At 44.0% G+C, this 20,241-nt stretch overlaps 2 protein-coding genes across 6 annotated transcripts in view; one reads left to right on the top strand and one right to left on the bottom strand.

Moving 5' to 3' along the window:
• The window catches only part of SPRED3 (sprouty related EVH1 domain containing 3), a 24,490-nt gene extending 14,250 nt beyond the window's left edge, over nt 1-10,240 (bottom strand). Inside the window, exon 1 of the mRNA XM_075836253.1 lies at nt 9,858-10,240. Coding sequence (XP_075692368.1) covers nt 9,858-9,868 — 11 coding nt within the window. The 5' untranslated portion in view covers nt 9,869-10,240. The remainder of the gene's footprint in view (nt 1-9,857) is intronic.
• GGN (gametogenetin) lies at nt 2,972-20,241 on the top strand. Of its 5 annotated transcripts, XM_075836252.1 has the most exons (4): nt 3,436-3,514; nt 13,997-16,339; nt 18,877-18,962; nt 19,908-19,996. In XM_075836252.1, exons 2-3 carry the CDS (start codon nt 14,052-14,054, stop codon nt 18,950-18,952), a joined length of 2,364 nt encoding a protein of 787 aa, XP_075692367.1. In that variant the 5' UTR covers nt 3,436-3,514; nt 13,997-14,051; the 3' UTR covers nt 18,953-18,962; nt 19,908-19,996. The 5 variants fall into 5 exon arrangements, with proteins under 5 accessions (XP_075692365.1, XP_075692367.1, XP_075692363.1 ...); XM_075836250.1 differs by lacking the exons at nt 3,436-3,514; nt 18,877-18,962 and adding an exon at nt 2,972-3,064 and having other exon boundaries at nt 19,908-20,241; XM_075836248.1 differs by lacking the exon at nt 18,877-18,962 and having other exon boundaries at nt 19,908-20,241.

Raw genomic sequence — 20,241 nt, 5'->3', positions numbered from 1 at the left:
TACAGTGATTTTCGTTTGTTGTATTGTTCCTTTAAATGTGCACTGCTTATACTGTATTTCTCTCAGGAGTGTCGTTCCGGAAAAAAAACATGGGGGAGATCAGCGAGACAGCTTGTTGATCGGCGCTCGTTTGCTCCTTTCACAAGGAACTAGTATGGGGACGAGCGCTCCTTACTCCGCTCGCTCATCCTCATACATTTCTATCATGTCAGCAGCACATCTCCTTGTTTTCACAACGATCATATTTTTCGGCATTTAAAAGGATACAATTCGCTCGTTTATCGGCTGATCGTTGCCCTGTTTACACAGGGCAATTATCGGGAACGAGCATTCTGTGAACGCTCGTTTGCCCCATAATTGGCCAGTGTAGAAGGGCCCTAAGATGCAACACATTTATTAAGAGACGCATGCCTCGTAATAAATGTGTCGCATCTTTAGGCTGGCTGTGCGCCACTATTGGTCCAAGCTAAATTAAATAAAATAAATGTGCACAAGGCCCCGGGACCAGATGGGTTACACCCTAGAATTCTTAAAGAGCTTAGTTCAGTTATTTCTGTCCCCCTTTTCATAATATTCAGAGAATCTCTAGTGACTGGTATAGTGCCAAGGGACTGGCGCAGGGCAAATGTGGTGCCTATTTTCAAAAAGGGCTCTAGGTCTTCCCCGGGTAATTATAGACCAGTAAGCTTAACATCCATCGTGGGGAAAATGTTTGAGGGGCTATTGAGGGACTATATACAGGATTATGTGACAATAAATAGCATTATAAGTGACAGCCAGCACGGTTTTACTAAGGACAGAAGTTGTCAAACTAACCTAATCTGTTTTTATGAAGAGGTGAGCAGAAGTCTAGACAGAGGGGCCGCTGTGGATTTAGTGTTTTTGGACTTTGCAAAGGCATTTGACACTGTCCCCCATAGACGCCTAATGGGTAAATTAAGGACTATAGGTTTAGAAAATATAGTTTGTAATTGGATTGAGAATTGGCTCAAGGACCGTATCCAGAGGGTTGTGGTCAATGATTCCTTCTCTGAATGGTCCCCGGTTATAAGTGGTGTACCCCAGGGTTCAGTGCTGGGACCACTATTATTCAACTTATTTATTAATGATATAGAGGAAGGGATTAATAGCACTATTTCTATTTTTGCAGATGACACCAAGCTATGTAATATAGTTCAGACTATGGAAGATGTTCATGAATTACAGGCAGATTTAAACAAACTAAGTGTTTGGGCGTCCACTTGGCAAATGAAGTTTAATGTAGATAAATGTAAAGTTATGCATCTTGGTACCAACAACCTGCATGCATCATATGTCCTAGGGGGCGCTACACTGGCGGATTCACTTGTTGAGAAGGATCTGGGTGTACTTGTAAATCATAAACTCAATAACAGCATGCAGTGTCAATCAGCTGCTTCAAAGGCCAGCAGGATATTGTCGTGTATTAAAAGAGGCATGGACTCGCGGGACAGGGATGTAATAATGCCACTTTACAAAGCATTAGTGAGGCCTCATCTAGAATATGCAGTTCAGTTCTGGGCTCCAGTTCATAGAAAGGATGCCCTGGAGTTGGAAAAAATACAAAGAAGAGCAACGAAGCTAATAAGGGGCATGGAGAATTTAAGTTATGAGGAAAGATTGAAAGAATTAAACCTATTTAGCCTTGAAAAAAGACGACTAAGGGGGGACATGATTAACTTATATAAATATATTAATGGCACATACAAAAAATATGGTGAAATCCTGTTCCTTGTAAAACCCCCTCAAAAAACAAGGGGGCACTCCCTCCGTCTGGAGAAAAAAAGGTTCAAGCTGCAGAGGCGACAAGGCTTCTTTACAGTGAGAACTGTGAATTTATGGAATAGCCTACCGCAGGAGCTGGTCACAGCAGGGACAGTAGATGGCTTTAAAAAAGGGTTAGATAATTTCCTAGAACAAAAAAATATTAGCTCCTATGTGTAGAAATTTTTCCTTCCCTTTTCCCTTCCCTTGGTTGAACTTGATGGACATGTGTCTTTTTTCAGCCGTACTAACTATGTAACTATGTAACGACCGCTGCCTACGCCATCCACCCCCTCCCACATTGGACATAACATTAAAAAAATATGTTTCATTACCTCACCGCTCTTCTTCGCTTCTCCCCACCAGGTTCCCTTAGGCTCCCTCAGCTAGCCGCCGCTCATACAAGGTCCTGACGTTGCGCAGCGTCAGGGCCTTACGTGCGACACAGCGTTTAACGTCCTGAGTTATAATATAATAAATTTGTCGAGCCATGGTGGCAGCCCCCTTTTGTTAAGCCACGCCACTTTTTCCAAATTGCGACTTTTGCAGCTTTTCTACGCCAGAAAACTGTCGTAGAAAAGTAACAATTGATCAACTTTTCTACGACAGTTTTCAGGCGTAGAAAAGTTGCAAAAGGCTCAACAAAAGGGGGGCTGATACCATGGTCTGACAAATTTATTATATTGTAACTCAGGACGTTGAGTGGTGTGTCGCACATAAGGCCCCTCAGTATCTTGTATGTCATGTGTCGCGCTGTAACCTTTATGTTCTTTTGGCAGGATGATGGTTGTCTCGCTATGTTGTGAATTTGCTTCGCACTGGGACGGGCAGTCCATACACCATCTAAGAAATCTATTTGCCGTGTAATAACAGTGTCAGGAGGTTGCAGCGTGGCTACGCCACGTCCTGACGCTGGTGTAGTGCTAAGTTTATAAAAAGGCGCTGTTCCCACCAATGTGTGTTTTTTGTGCGGGCAAAGCCCCTGAGGACAGGCTGCTGGTGTGAGAAGATGCTGGAGGAGTGAAGACGTGGTTGGCGCGAATGGCACAATCTGTGGGCCTGAGTCTGTGGGGTCCAGGAGTCGCTGCATCGAGTGCGGTCGACTGGCAGGAGCCTCTCCACCTGTGTGCCGTGTATCGCTGTGGTCGGTTAACAACAGGCAGGAGGCTCCCCACGTGAGACAGTGTGAGTGAAGCAGTGCAGCAAGAAAGCAGCAAGTTGAGGCCTAGTGCTGTCTGACTAGTGTGAGCCGGCCAACAAACGCCTGCCTGAACCACGACTTGTAAGAACTGTCTGAGAAGTGTTATTCCTGTTGCCACGTGTGGATATATCACCGGTCTGATTGTCTCCATATCTTTTCACGACAATCCTGCATAGGGTCATACACCACCTAGGGCTACCTTGCATCCGACACTGTAGCTCAACCCAATTCATTTGTAAGGGGCTGAGCTGCAGTACCACACACAGTCACATGTACATGGATGGCACTGCCTCCTTCGTTCTGCAGATCAGTGGGGGTCCCAAGGGTCAGACCCCCACTGATCACAAATCAATGTACTATCTTATGTTATTTCCTATGCAATATTCAGAAAAGCCCTTTAAGCGATTCACTGGTTGCTGCCTGCTCTACCTTTACTGTAACTGACGTTGGCGCCTGCACTATCAGTTACTTAGTCCAACATGCGGACGTGGGCACCACAGGTCAGATGAACAGAGAAACCCAGCGCAGGAGGTAAAAACAGCCTGGCTTCTGGGGGACATTAGTGGCTGGCACTGAGGCTTATGTGGCTAAGACTACAGGGGGCACTTTTGGCTGGCAATTGTAACAAGAATTTTGGGGGTTATCTGTGGCAGGCGCTCTTGGGGAAGATATGGTTAAGAAAACCTCAGTGGTTTACTGTCAGGAACAGTATGGACAATAAAAAAAATCATATTACTGTCGTCGTATTGTTAGTTCTCTATCCATTAAACCGCCTGTATGTCATGACGGACCTAATGTCCACGGGTCTGATCAACGAGAAGTGAAGGTTACAACTTGTTGACAACAGCGGGCATAAATGGGAGACTCCATGGCTGGACTACACACTAGTAATAGTTTTAGGAGTAGTCGTAGTTGTGGTACATACAAATGCACTGAAATAGAATATGACTTATTTTGTCAAATAGAAAACAATAATAATATGAATTCAGCCCAAAAAAAAACAATGACATGGGGGGAAATTTATTAACTTTTCTACGCCAGTTGATATTTTTAAAAATGTTATAAAACATTGTTTAACTTTTTTTTTTTTTTAAATACACTGCAATACTTATGTATAATGCCTTTATCCACCTCACAGAGGGCAGACCTGGAGGCCTTCAATAGGCCTCCAGCTGCCATGGCAACCGATCGGCACACTGAGGTTTTGTTGGGTTGGGGCAGCGATTGGGAGAAGCGGTGGGCCCCCACCCGCTATCTAACTGCTCAGATGCTGTGGTCACTATTGAGTTATGTCTGATCCTGGCTGGTGTCAGCTGTTTGAAACAGTCGGCACCGGACGCTTATGGTGCTGGCCCAGCTCGTGAGCTTGCACCATATTGTGATGGTGTACATACAACGTAATAATACATTGGCTGCTGCCAAGAGGTTAAAGCTCATATTGGGTTGTCTAACTGCAGGGAACCACACCAAAAGAGGTGTTTGAGAAAAGGGAACCATGATGTGATGATGCAGGTAATCTCAAGCTTGAATGAGTACTCACTGAAATCAATGGACAGCCATGGTGTCCATTGTCTGCATAGCGAATGTAGGGGCAAAGTTATCCCTTTCTACTGAAGAACCGGCAGGGGTTCCTTAGGCCCACCCAAGGAAATAAGGGACCCACTCTCCTTCTATACATAACATGTGTACGTCCTTAAAATGTAATTGTTAAACTTGGTGGTTGTTGTACATTCAAGACATTTTATCATACTGTCCAATAGGCCATTAGTCAATCGTCCGATAAAAAATAGTCCCCAGTGGAAAGTGATTGGCTCCAAAGTCACCTCCAAATGGGGTTGTCTTCTGCCTGGCCCATTATTATAGAACCTGGGCCCACCAACGGATCCTTTAAGGCGGGATTCACACGAACGGGTCGTTCCCGAGCCCGAGTGCCGGCCGGTAAAATCGGCCATTCTGCCCGGCCGGTTTGCATAAAGTTTTGCATCCGTGCCGGGCCGGGCAGATCCGGACAGTGACATCAGCGCCAACTCCTGAAGGGGAATCCCCATGTGTTCGGGGATTCCGCTTCAGGAGTTTCCCCTGATGTCACTGCCCAGATATGGACAGAGACATCAAGTGCTCTGTCCAGGAGCGGAATCCCCGAAAACACGGGGATTCCGCTCCTTCAAGGAGCTAAAGTGCGGCTAGCACATAGCAGAGCGGGGAGATACCTCCCCGCTCTGCTATAGTGGCGTCGCTACGGTAGTAGCAGCCGCAGCAGCAGCTGCTAGCGGCGCCATCGAAGGTGTCGCCGGGCCAGGGTGCTTTTCAAGCAGGGGAAGGGAGCCAGCGCAGCGCTCCCTTCCACCTGCTGTACACCCCGGCCCTGCCACACAGTGTACAGCGATGCCATTCGTCAGAATGGCATCAACTCCTCCTCCTCACATGCACTCTGCGCTGTGAGGAGGAGGAGATAGAGCGCAAGCGCCGGGAAACCCGGCCATCACTCGGAACACATTCCGGTGATGGCCGTGTAATACCCGGCCCCATAGACTTCTATGGGAGCCGGGTGGCCGGGTACCCGGGCGAAGATAGAGCATGTCCTATTTTTTGACGGCCGGATTTCCCGGCTGTCAAAAAATCGGTCGTGTGAATAGCCCCATTAGGGGTCTATTATTCCTAATGCAGCCGGGTGCCGGCCGATTTATGAACGGCCGTCACCCGGCCGGGAAACCCTGCCGTGTGAATGAGGCCTAACTCTGAGAACAAGTCATTGACGGACTACGTTTTTTTCTTTTACCAACCTGCAAAACGATTGTTGGGGAGTGGTGAGAAAAGAGAGTCCCCTTGATTAACTAAGCATTAGGGGTCATTTATGTAGGCAAATTTTTTTTTATTCTGTTAAGTTAATTTTATGCACCTGTCAATATCATCCATATTAATTCCCTGTTTATTACTGTAAGTCCCCCTTCCAATAGAGGGGAGAGTTCACACAGAGTTTTTCGCAGGCAGAAAAAATCTGCCTCAGGAATTCTCTGCGTTTTGCGGCCATTGAAGCTAACACAAGGACTGCGGGCAAAAAACACTGCAAAAAATGCTCAGTAACGAGCACCGCAGGTTTTTTTGGCCTCCCATTGATTTCAATGGGAGGTCAGAGGCGGAAACCACGGCAAGAAATGTCATGCCGGTTTTTTTTTCCAGCGAGCGGTCAAATGCGTGTGTAGCTTGTGAATGCCCGCTTGCTTCAAGCCCGGCCCACTGAAACCATGCCAATGCAAATGAATAGGACAGTTTCAAGCATGCACAGTAACTCGGAAAAGATAGAGAAACCCCCATAAGGTAGCCATACACTTTATGGCCGACAGCTATATCTCCCGATTCCACCATCGTGATTGAGGAATTAGTCGCTGCCAGGCACCTCTAGCAGAAGTTTAGCTCCCTTGTCAAGAAAGGATCAGGCATGTTGAAATCTAAGAGCCATAATCATTTAGCGCCAACATCTAATGTACATGGGCATTATTAACTGGACAGAATCAGGCAAAAGTGGCATGAGATGATCACAGATTTCTAGGATCTAGATCATCTGGACTTAATTGACAGAATAGAAACAAGATGAGTTTATATATAGTGATATCTTCTAAATGGACATCATCGTAGGAGTTGTCAGGTATGGACGACCCCATTTCAGTACCTCTGATGAAATCTAATCACATTGGGGGCACTTCTATGTCACCCAATGGGCCTATTGGTGGTCCGCTAGTGCAGAGAACCATGCTGCTTTAGAAGAACTACGCGTCAAAAAACGCTACAAACAAACTTTTTTTTCTCCGCCTCCCATTGATTTCAATGGAGGTTCAGAAGCAGAAACCGTTCCAAGAGTTCCGCGAGCAGACAAAAATTGTCCGGGAGAAAAAAAGCCTCTATCTACCTTTGAAATCAATGGAGGGAGATTTTGGACCTTATTTGGCACTGATTCCGATACAGTTTCCACATCAAATCAGTGAGAAAAAAGACAGTGTGAACTGGGCCTTAGAGGATGTGAACTGTGTGGCTGTCACGTGTCACATGGTTCTCCCTTCTCTAAGGCTTTATTCACACTTATGCTACGAGCCTTCATTGGCGACTCCGGTGAGTTTTCCGTCATTTTTAACTGCATGAATAGTGCAGCGTGCAGAGCTATTCTTGCAGTCAAAATAATGGAAACCTCTATGGAACCCTGAGGGACCTCATTATAAGTCAATGGGGTCCATCAGTCACCAAATGGATCAGTCGTACAACTTGAATCAGTGGTACCCAAAATGTTTTTGTTTTTTTTTCCTCTTGTTGGTCCCCAACATTATTAGACATAGGGGAACCTTCGAAAAGAAAGTTTTTAGATCAGTCGTACAAAGTTTCTGGCACAGAGTTAGGGTATGTTCACACGCCCTATTTACAGATGTAATTCAGGCGTTTTACGCCTCGAATTACGCCCGAAAATACGGTCAAAAGACGACGCGTAAAAAGACGCCCGCGGCAAAGAAGTGCATGTCACTTCTTGGGACGTAATTGAAGCCGTTTTTCATTGACTCCATTGAAAAACAGCTCCAATTACGTCCGTAATGGACGCCGCGAAAAACGCGTGCACTTGTAAAAACGGCTGAAATTCAGGAGCTGTTTTCGCCTGACGTATTTGGCGTTGCCGTGTGAACATACCCTAATGGCTTCCGTTATAAACAAAAGCCATGAAGCCAGTGTGAACACAGCCTAAAGCTGATCACAGACATAAGATAAATGTCACCGGACAATTTTCAATCATTTTCCCAATGGTTGTCCATTTCTTGGCCATGTTCTTTTGTGCAAATGACCAATACCTGAGACAATGGGCCTCACTTATCAAAACTAACAGTAAATCTGACTTTGTTGCCCATGCCAACCAATCAGATCTCAGTTGTCATTTCTTAAACTAGTCTGAAACAATAAAAGCTGCAATGTGATTGGTTGGTATAGGCAACTAGGCCAGGTTTACTGTTAGTATGGTCAGAGACGTTTGTAGCGAAAAGTACGGTCTGACGACCAACCGTCGTGCATCTGTCGCCTCGCTGAATTGTCATGTCAGAGGCTGCAGGCCTCTGTGCACATGGGATAAAATGTGATGTCCTGTGACCATAGAGCTGCTTGGACCTCCCAAAATGACCACTGATCCTAAAGGGAAAGCAAATGTAATCCCCTTGGATTTAGTCATGGTCTAAATCCAGCCAGCCATACACAAGATATCTGTTGGAGGAACGCTGAAGGAGGCCGAAAGCTATTTCTCACGACTCCGCCATAAACACGCACGCTTGATGAGGCCAAGTGTGTATGTTTTTCCAATAGAGAGAGAGGGGAATAAGCTGCTGCCAGACATCTCAGACAGCTGCTTATCTCCTGCAGTTACAAAGGAACGGGCATGTTGAAATCAAAATTGCATCGATGGTTCCCAACATTATTATCAATGGGGAACCCCTGACCAGAATCTTAGTCTGGGGGACATGGCAGCAAATAGAAACACCAATACTGCTATGACTATTGTGCCTCCCACATTGAAAAAAGTTGTTTTATAATCTATAAATAATATAGATAGATATATTTGTGAATGTGTGTATATATATATATATATATAGAGAGAGAGAGAGAGAGATTCATTTATATATGTATTTAAATAATACACATAGTGTGTAAATAAATATATATATATATATACAATATATATACAGTATCTCTATGTTTCTGTGGTAACCCATAGACCCCTTTTATACCCATGATATATATATACACACACACACACACACACACACACACACACACAAACACATGACTAATGCTCTATTTCACCAGGATTATAAATAAATCATCTGTAAAATGTAACTTCCGGCATGAATCACCCGTGATATTGTAACCAGGCTCTTATAGGGAGGATATATCCTATTATCCAACATACATCTAACGATGCCATAAGACACCATGATATATAATAAGCCACAACACATACAAAATAGAATAGGTATTAGCAAAAGAAAAAAAAAAAAAAAAAAAAAGGGGGTTCTGCCCACACCTTGCACAATACCAGCACTACTGCAATCCCTGTGCCCTGCTCTTAATGCCCCTTTAGCATTGACAGGGTTAAGTCAATAGAAAAGATACATTGTAGCAGCCTCAAATGATCCAATAAAATCAGATTAGCCTCTTTATTGGGGGATGGGGTGTCCACTTGTAAACTGGGGCCCCTGGCATGAAGGATTATCTAGGGGCAGCACAGCTGCACCCCCCTATGCATGGAAACATGAAGCATCTCTGAATGGAGGAGAATTTTTGTGAATGGCTGGTCACATGACCAGAGGTTCTTTGTGCTTGCAGGTGAGAGTGTGACAAGGGTCCCTAAATCCCTGCTTATGGGCAGAGACCTGTGTGCTGGCCCTGGCCTGGGCATCACATCTGCAGAGAGACACACACACATATATACACACATATATACACACAGGAGGAGGGGGAGGAGGGTGGGGAGGGAGGGGAAGCAGCTATCATGGTTCCTCAAACTGATCACAGCCCTTTTTTTATGAATGAATCCAGATGCAAATAGGGTTGATTCACAAAAATCTGCCCCTTCCTCTTCCCCACCTTGAATGGCAACATTAAATAACACAAGAGATGGCATTGCCCCCCCCCCCATGCTGCTCCCAATGCACACACACAAGCAGCAGCTATTGCAGGAAATGATGCAGAATAAAGAGCAGATTTATAGCAGCCATGCAGGATGACAGGGGAGGCATGATGCCAGGGGATGGGGATGCTGGCTATTAAGATCTACATGTGGGCATGGGTATAGGGCACCTGGGGGTGGTCAGGCAAGGGTGCAATGATAGAAAAAGGCAGCACTCACTCTCTGTCCATAGCTGATGGGGAATCCAGGGATGGATGTCTCCTGTATGATCCTGTGCTCCTGTCTTGCCAGTGTAATGTGTATGGTGGAGAAATGCAAATTCCTGGCACAAGGGTTTATTGTTCATCTCCCCTGCTTTTTTCTCTCCATTTTTCCCTGGGCATCATGATGTGGCTGTTGGAGGAGCAGCCATCTTCCAGGTAACAACATCTCATATCACCCCCATCCCTCCCTCCTCCTCCCCCCTCCTCTCTGCCTCCTGGGCTGTGTCTGTGTTGTGCTGCACCTGGAGGCTGAGCTGTGATGATGATCAGCGGGGCCTGGCTGCTTCCAGGGCCGGGGATGGAGAGCTGGGGCCCGGGAGGCAGTGGGGTGCTACAGGGAATGGGGGGTGCATGAAGGAGAAAAAGAAGGGGGGGGGGAGTATGAATGGAGGGAGGCTTCATGGTCCTAGCGCTGGGCAGACATGGGCATGCACCTGTTTCTTTATTATAATCTATATAACAGGACTGCTGCGGTTTTCTGGATTATTATAGACTGCTAGGGAAGACAATGTAACGTTTATTAATCTGATACATGGATAGGGGCAGAAACATTATTAATATGATGCAGAGAGCCCCGTGTAGCCACAGTGTCGTCTTCTTCTTCAGATGATTTTAACCTGGCATTTAAAGGGTGCATAGGGTATAATATCCACACTGCCCCCCAGAGCCTGTAACCGGTGCTGCAGGATTGATTACACTTTCAGGCCTTCACAATTTTAATTCTAAAAACGCTCCTGATGTAAAATGTAAGGGTATGTTCACACTACAGCATCCGTAACGGCCGAAATTACAGGAGAAAACAGCCCCGTCATTTCAGCCGTAACGGCATGTGCAGGCGCTTGAACGCCGCGTCCATTACGGACATAACTGGAGCTGGTTTTCCATGGAGTCCATGGAAAACGGCTCCATTTACGTCTGAAGAAGTGACATGACACTTCTTTGACGCGGGCGTCTTTTTTACGCCCCGCCTTTCGACAGCGGGGCGTAAAAAAAATGACCGTCTGAACAGAACATCGTAAGACCCATTCAAATGAATGGGTAGATGTTTGCCGACGCTATTGAGGCGCATTTTCGGACGTAATTCGGGGCTAAAACGCCCGAATTACGTCCGTAAATAGTGTGTGTGAACATACCCTAAAGGGAAAACAGCCTCTGATTTTTAGAAACGTTTTTTGATGCGTTTTTTGCAGCCTTTTTTTTTACTTTTTCTATCGACACAATAAAAAACGGCTCCAAAAACGGCTCAAGAAGTGACATGCACTTCTTTTTACGGGGTGTTTTTTTACGCAAAGTTTTTTCAAATGGCCGCGTAAAAAACGCCCCGTCAGAATAAAATGAATGGGCAGATGTTTGGAGGCGTTCAGCTTCCGTTTTTCAGGGCGTTTATGGGCCGGAAATCGGTTGAAAATAAGCCGTGTGAACATACCCTAACATGCTTTCTTCATTTGGTGTCATTATGTACGCACTTTTTTTTCTGGCGTGTTTGAAGTCCTATAGAGAAGACTATGGGAAAAACACCAGAAAAAAGCCATGCCCAGCATTTGGAAAACAACGCCACTGATTACAATATTGCCTCACAGACACCACAAACCAAAACACAGTTGTGTGAAGTGCATTTGATATTTTACTATAGACTTTCATGTAAACGTCTGGCAGCACTAAAAAAACAAACACAAAAGACTCACAAAAATGGCAGAAAAAAACGCAGTAAAACGATGTGTGTGAAATATAAAATTCACTACACACAACTGCGTTTTGGTTTGTGGCGTTTTTGAGGCAATTTTGTGGTCAATGCTGTTTTTCCACAAACGCAGCATGCTCTGGGTATGGCGTTTTTTCTGGCGTTGTTGTACAAATTGACAACAAATTAAAAACACCGTAAAAACGCATGTTACATTTTACATTTTAATTACGCTGGCGTTTTTAGAAGCGTTTTTTTGGATGTAGTTTAAACCGCCAGAAAAATTCTGTGTGTGAAGGAGGCCTTAATGCTGTGATGGTCAGCTCATATTTCACACCCATTTTTTGGAAATTAATTCAATTAATAAACTTGGTATAGGAGCACGAAAGTTAAAAGAAATAGTAGAATGGTTACCTATGGCAACCAATCATTCCAGCTTTTGTTTTTCAGAGGCCCTTTTGAAAATGAAAGAAGAAATATGATTGGTTGCTATGGGCAACTACTTCACTTTTCCCTTGCACTAGTTTTGGAAAGTGTCCCCTTAATGGGGGAGATATATCAAAATTGGTGCAAAGGAAAAGTAGAGTAGTTGCCCATGGCTACCAATCAGGTTGCTGCTTTCATTTTCCAAAAGTCCTCTGAAAAATGAGGTGAAATCTGATGGTTGCCATGGGCAACTACTCCACTTTTCCTTTACACCGGTTTTGATATATCTCCTCTATTGTTTCTTCATTTTTTTTTAACGTGCACCTCATATTAGACACAGGGAGATTTATCAAAACCGGTTCAAAGAAAAAGGGGAGCAGTTTCCCATAGCAACCAATCAGGTCGCAGCTTTCATTTACAAAAGGGCCACTGAAAAATGAGAGTTTTGATTTGATTGGCTGCCATGGGCAATCGCTCCAATTTTGCTTTGTGCCAGTTTTGATAAACCCCCCCCCCCTAGACTTTAAATAGGGACGTACAAGATGTCCATCAAGGGTCAGGCGCTCATCACAACTCCATTACACGTGTCTGCTGACCATCCACCAGACCAATCCAGTTATTACACAGAAACAGTGAGCATACCCCCAAACCAAGGTCTGTTGGGCCACCAGTCCACCCTAGCTATGCCCCTGCTAAGGCCCACTTATGAAGGGGACGTAATCGGATATATTTTAATTCCCTCTATCCCCTGTTGTGTCATTGAAGCACATCAGAAGATATGATCAGTGATGGCCCGTATAAAGGTGGCTCAGCATGCATAGTCCAATTGCTGCAATGGACGCACCGCAACGGAAATCTCAGAGTTATGCCACAGGAGCACAGTGCTAGATAGAAAATATTTACTAATATACTTAGTAATATTTTCAGCAAAGTGGCTGATAACACTAAGACTAAACTTCTAGCATCGTACATAAGTATTATGCTAGGAGCCCGGCTCCCTGCACTGTGTTCGGTCCGGGACTTCCGGCCGAAATACGTTCCGTCCATTGCGGACGTAACATGCTCGTGTGAACCCAGCCTAAGGGAACACGTGAGACTCCACAGATAAACCTATTTTGGTTGAACTTTGGTCCAGAAGAAATGCAATAAATAAGAGAAACCTAATACAGATGATATCAACAGGGGAAGCTCAAGTGGGGTTGTCATTTTTAGGGAATATATAACATTTCCTGCAGCCAAACAGGTTATTGGACATTTCTCATCATAGACTGGGAATATACAATATCTACATCCTATAAGGAATTTTCTATTTATGCCATTGCATTATATACGCTTTGCACGTGGTCTGATTATGGCAGCCTGCCAGGACAACCCTTCTCAGTAAAGCAAGATTGTCACCATGACTGGACCAACCATGTACCATCTGATCCAGGGTTGCAGAGAACCAAAGGATCCTCCGCTGGGCCCAGACTCTGACACAATAATGGGCCCTATAGGTCCAGCAGAAGACAACCCCATTTGGAGGTGACTTTGGAGCCTATCACTTGCCACTAGGGTCTATTTCTTTGGGGATGATTCACAAATTACCTATTAGACCTTATTGATGATATATCCTGTGTGTACGACAACAAGAAGGACAATGATAAAATGAAAAGTGGACATGTACATGTTCTATATAGATGTAGGGTAAGCCCTCAGAATCATCTCCTGGTGGGCCCAAGGAACCCCAGTCTGATGTTGGTCTGATCTAAGAAAGGTGTACCCTCCTGGTAGAAAAGATGGAGAAGAAGGGAAATAGTTTCGAGGGTCAAACTCCAACCGCAACAGCGTTTTACATGAGCTCGACTTTGATATAAAGCCTTGAGCTTTCTCTACCGTTGATTATTTAGCTTTTGTCTAACCACTTACACCTAAATTCCATTTTTTTTGCTATATCGCACGATGTATTTACTAACATTATTATTTTCATGTATGTACATGTTTTACAGATACTCTACACCCAGCTGTCTATTATTCTGCCTGCATTTATAGTGAATTGAAAACATGGGTAACATACAGACCGAGGAAAGGTTAGAATCATATAAGACAACTTTTGGAAATCTGGTTACTGGAGGCTTCGATGAAATCGATAAAGGAACCCAGCCTGACGTATCTTCTCCTGCCCCTGATTTCTTCTTGGTGACTCAACCTGTAGAACAACGGGTGTTCAGGGAATCTGTAGCAGATGATATAGAAGTAAATCCCATTGAGACTACTCCTTGGAAGGTCCTAACGAACCTAAATCAGGATATTAGTGCATTACCACTATTAAAGCAGGAACCACTAATGGTACAATGGTCAGTACCTAAAATTAGCAGTCCGCCTATAAATTGTCTATGCTTGGATGAAGGACAAGTACAAAAGCCTTTGACATCTGAAAATCCAGCTGCAGAAGGAGCAGACGAAAGCATAGAAGATAACACCGAAGGCACATATAGGGTGGCAGTTGATTTAATAAGGAAAGAGGCTGCTGCTATATCACCACTAGTGTTCGGATTTTCTTCTGGAAGTTATACAAACAAAAGTCTACTGTACCCTACAGGAATGGTTTACGAAGCAGTTTCTGTAGGCACACAATTGTCAGAACTTCCAACAATAAGTTGCGACAGAAGCCACGTAACTGATCAGGTACGTCAGGAAAACCCGAAAACAACTGAGGCGAACCCAACAGAGTACCAAACACTAAAGTCTACAGACACAAGTGCCATCAGCCAAGATGGGTCCTTAGCTAAGAGCAATTCTACAACCATGGAAGCATTGCCTAATGTAACTCAACCACCAAAGAATAATATTATTCCATTAGATGGCAGCCAGAATACAGAACAGGCAGTTAAAGCTTATACATTATTTGACACCACATCTACTGCTTTAGAAAGCCCCATAGGAGATTCTAGTACAAAACTCCATATACACACTCCTGGCATTCAAGAAAGAGAAGCTGAAAAAATAACACAAGAAACAGCAGATACTCGTTGCATGACTGAGACAAATCCAATTGAAGATGGATCGATGAGCATACCCAAGCCTTCGTCTTGCAATGTCCAACCAAAAACTCAAGAAGAAACACAAGTACGCTCAGTTATGTGTTTCTCATATGCAGATGCTCTCAAAAAAAGCCTTACAGTCCCACAACAAAGGGGGGCAACTAAACCTCTGGGTAAAAATGTGAAAGGCGTAATAATACAACAGAAATTTGAACGATTTCAGAACACAACCAACACGGAGAAGAACACCAATGCAAAAGCAATATCCTTCAGTAATGTGAGGCAAAACCGTGCTCAAGGCAAAAACGAAAATCCCAGTAAGAAATTAACAAAATATTGGAACACTACTGGGCCATCAACGCAACCTTTTAAGATGACCAAAGCACAGCCGAGGTTTCAATGGATTTCGCCCAGTAGCAATCCAAAAGATCATTTCCAGTTTAAAGGGTCTCAGAATATGGCAAAACCTCAAACACAGACACCTAATAACTCAATAGAGTTTTGCAAAAGGGACCAAGGAAAGGATAAAGTACAACAAGCAGTCATTTCTGGGTCAACATGGACAGTTCCCAAGAACGCTCCAATAGCTTTGGCTGGGAAGCAACAGGAACAAACCAACCTTCACAAGATTGTAGATGCTAAAAAAGATAGGCTATACCAATCATATCCTATTGAAAGACGTAACAAGCCTAAACTGGTCCGGAACGTGGCTCCTACTGTTACACTCAAAGAACCAGTCAAGAATAAGGTTGTTGTATCTGCCCAACCACAAGACATGGGTCTACCAACTCCAGAATCTTCACCGCCAAAGAAGCCTTCAAGTGAAAATAAAACATTGGATGCAGATACCCTTGAACCCCATGTTCTGACCAAACAAATTGACCAAATAAGCAATTGCGAAACACCTCAGAAGCCGCCTGATGTTAAGCCTGACATAACACAACTCGCAACTCAGCCTGAAATTACAGAAGACACGGAAACCTCACCCGAGGAACATGGTGATACCTCTGACTTGAGCAATTCATGCCCAGTTGTCTCTCATATCAAGGAAAAGGACACCGCAGAATGCACAGATTCCAATGACTCCGATCAGTCTCTTGTGGTTCCGGAGATTAAAACAGCCAGTGAGCCGCCTGCCGTTCTAGCCGTTCCAGAAAAAAGTTTAAGTATGGAGAAAGAGGATCCAGACGTGGGTCTAAAACATCAGCCATCTGGAAGGTGGAAGGATTTTTATGTGGACAACATTTGCACCACGAAATGCATGTGCAAACACCGTCCAGGAAAGCTGCCCCGAAATGTAGTCAGCTGGTGAGTATTTGGTTTATGAGTATTAATGAGCTGGGTACGGCAGCATGCGGAGGCCATATAGCGTCCTGCACACGTATCTGCTGTGCGCATGAGGTCTCAAAGGAGTTGTCTGGTTTCAGTAATGTTATTTTTTTGGTATAATTAAAAGTTATACAATTTACTAATATACTTTCTATATTAATTCCTCATGGATTTCAAGATCTCTGCTTGTTGTTGTTTAGTAGAAACATTCATTGTTTTCTTCCAGTGGATAAAATTCTGTCCATGGTCATGCGATGGATACACAAAATCAGCTTGTAGAACGCTTGAAGAAGGGACGAGTCACTTCTTTTATAGGAAGCATTTTTTTAAATTGTACATTTAAAAAAAAATACGCCTTGTATGAACTACACATATTTTCCATTGAAATCAAAAGCTTTTTCGAAGATTATTTTAAGTGTATTTCGGAGCATAATACGCCTGAAGATATGAACGTGGACCTGACATTTAGACAGCGCGAAAACCAGGCAGTCAGAAGACACGCCAAATTGATCAAAGTGGTGCACTCTGTAAGATAAATTTTTGCACCAAACTTTTGGCACAATGTTGGTGCATTTTAAGCCGCACCCATTTTTTTATACCCTTTTTTTTTTTAAACACTTGTTCTTTTTGGTGCAAATCAATAATAATTTGTCTAACGATTTGCCCCAAAAGGCGCAAATTAAGCCAGAATTCTGGGGAAACAACAATAGTAAATCTGCTCTCATGTCTTAATATTTAGTGTTAAAGGATATGTACACCTTCGAAAGTGATTTTTTTTTTATTTTTTCTAAAAATATCTGTGTTTGATGCAACTTTTAAATTAGTTTTTATTAAAAATTATTTAAACTTTTTGAAATAGAGCAGCTGTATTGTTCGCAAAGAGCTAAATCCGTCTGGTCCGCAAGACTGACGGGTTCAGTGCCAGCGGGTCCTGCGTGTCTCTGACCCGCCGGCTCTACCTGTAAATCTATCACATCTAAGTAATGAACCAAGAGGTGATGGATAACAGGTGGATCCTGTGGGTCAGGTTTACATAGCCTTTAAAAGGGTTGTCCACTACCGTAAAATTGATGACCTATCCACCGGATAGGTCATCAGTATATGATCGGTACAGGTCCGACACCCGGGCCCTGCACCGATCAGCCGCTCTGGCTGCCCGCGGGCACCGGACATCCATGCCGGAATCAGATGGCTCCAGTCATGGAATAGCTTTATGTTTTGGAATCACTTCTTTTCTGTTGCGAGTTTTCCTCATTTAATTCAATGGGGAGGTAAAACCCGCAACAAATAGGAGGAGATGTTGAGATTTTCGCGGTGGAAATGCTGTAATTCAGCTGCAAAAATCGCAACTCACAAAAAAAAAAAGTATTATACTTACCCAGATCTCTCTGATTCTGCGTCCAGGGATGAGGTTTCATCTCATGTGAGCGCTGCAGCCAATCACAGGCTGTAGCGGTCACATGGGATGAGACGTAATCCCAAGAGCCAGCCTGCAGGACATCAGAGGGACTCGTTGCCATGGCTATGGGTAAATACTAGTCCTTCTCAATGAATTAGAATATCATCAAAAAGTTAATTTATTTCAGTAATTCAATTCCAAAATATATTCTATAGATTCATTACACACAGAGTGATCTATTTCCAGCATTTTTTTCTTTTAACGATGATTACGACGAACAGTTAATGAAAACCCAAAATTTAGTGTCTCAGAAAATGAGAATATTATATAAGCCCAATTTCAAAAATGATTTTTAAAACCAAAATGTTGTCCTGCTGAAAAGTATGTTCAGTATCTGCCCTCAATACTTGGCCGGGGCTCCGACTCTGCATGAATTACTGCATCAATGCGGCGTGGCATGGAGGCGATCAGCCTGTGGCACTGCTGACGTGTTATCAATGCGGCGTGGCATGGAGGTGATCAGCCTGTGGCACTGCTAAGGTGTTATCAATGCGGCGTGGCATGGAGGTGATCAGCCTGTGACACTGCTGAGGTGTTATCAATGCGGCGTGGCATGGAGGCGATCAGCCTGTGGCACTGCTGAGGTATTATGGAAGCCCAGGGTGCTTTGATAGCGGCCTTCAGCTCGTCTGCATTGTTGGGTTTGGTGTCTCATCTTCCTCTTGACAATACCACATAGATTCTCTTAAGGGTATGTGCACACACACACTAATTACGTCCGTACTGTAATCATGATTACAGTACGGGACAGTTGTCCTGCAGCGAGGCAGGGACTCCTAGCATCGTACATAAGTATGATGCTAGGAGCCCGGCACCCTGCACTGTGTTCGGTCCGGGACTTGCGGCCGAAATACGTCCGTCAATTACGGACGTAATTAGTGTGTGTGCACATACCCTTACTGTTCCCATAAAAAATGCTGCCAATAGAGCCCCCTGTGTGTAATGAATCTATATAATATATGAATTTCACTTTTTGAATTGAATTACTGAAAAAAATTAACTTTTTGATATTCGAATTCATTGAGAAGGCGTTTTTTTTTTTTTTTTAAACCTGCAGTTTTCCTCATCGAACATTCCGACCAAAAAACTGCACCACAATTCACTGCGGCCTCCATGGGAGAAACGCTGTGTAACACCACTAGGGTGAGTTTATTACATATTGTTTATACATTAAACTCCCATGATAGTGGGGTATTGATGCACGCCAGGGCCATGGCATAGAAGGTGTAGCGTTTGCAAAATTTACACAGATGCCATCTAAGGCCTTGTTCACACGGCACTCAAAAAAACGGACATGTAAACTGCGTTTAGGTACAGACTTATGTTGCGACTAATTGATTGTACTTTGTGAATCTAATCTATTGTATTTTTTACTCGTTTTGTGCTAGTTTCTGTTGCATAATTAGGACTCCCATTAACTAGAAGAATTAGGCACGTTTCCAGTGCCAAAGAATGGACCCGATGCTTGTTTTTTTTTTTTACAAAACGTGTTTTTTTTAAAACACGCGCTTGTAAAAAAAAAAAAAAAAAGTGGTATGCGCTAACACGCTTTTATATTGCGGCCATTGGGAAGCTTAAATCGTGCCTTTGACGTGTTTTTTGGCACATAAGACACGCCAAAATTCAAGTCTAATACACGCTGTGTGAACAGGGCCTTAATGCTTTAACGCCCATACAACTTGCATGGACATACAACAGGTAACTCCCTACCAAATGTATTAGGCTGCGTTCACATCTGCATCAGGGCTGAGCCCTGACCGACACCAGAGGTTTCAATAGCGCAGTAGACTACGGTATTCATTCCGTCAAACCGACAGAAGCCCTGCACAACGCAAACGGAAACCATTCACACCAGCTCCGTCACCATTGAAATCAATGGTGATGGAAACCACTGGTTTCCGTGTGTCAGTCAGGGCTCCTGTCCGAAGGAAAGTTTCGACAGAATGTAGCCCTGACGCAGATGTGAACGCAGCCTTAGTTATGAAAATGTGTGTTGGTCTGACTGTAGTAGATATGGGGTAGATTGGCTTTAATATAGGAGGTATGGGCAAATAATGGATTTCCTAACTGCCCTTATTTCACATATAGGCTCTCCGTGTCACAGAACAAGCTGGCAGAGCCTGTATGGGTCACCACGCTGAAAGTTGCCTCTTCCTTGGTCACTGGGACCAAACTCCTACTGGATCACCATTCTTTCCAGGTTCCTGAAATCAGCAGCACTACACCCAACGAGCGACCCGAATAGAAGGATTTTTATACCAGCGTGAGCCTGGACAATGGAAGTAGCGTTTCATATTACCTTGAGGTATACAGAACACACATCCCTGCAAAGACACGAAATATTTTTACCACCAACTGAAGGGAGGACATCTTTGCTAAATAAATAAGCATATACTATCCGTTATCTGTGATCAGTACATGA

The sequence above is a fragment of the Rhinoderma darwinii genome, chromosome 8, assembly GCF_050947455.1.
Source record: "Rhinoderma darwinii isolate aRhiDar2 chromosome 8, aRhiDar2.hap1, whole genome shotgun sequence".
Classification (NCBI taxonomy): domain Eukaryota; kingdom Metazoa; phylum Chordata; class Amphibia; order Anura; family Rhinodermatidae; genus Rhinoderma; species Rhinoderma darwinii.
Note: the sequence above shows the minus strand (reverse complement) of the source record. Positions and strands in the feature narration are given on the sequence as shown.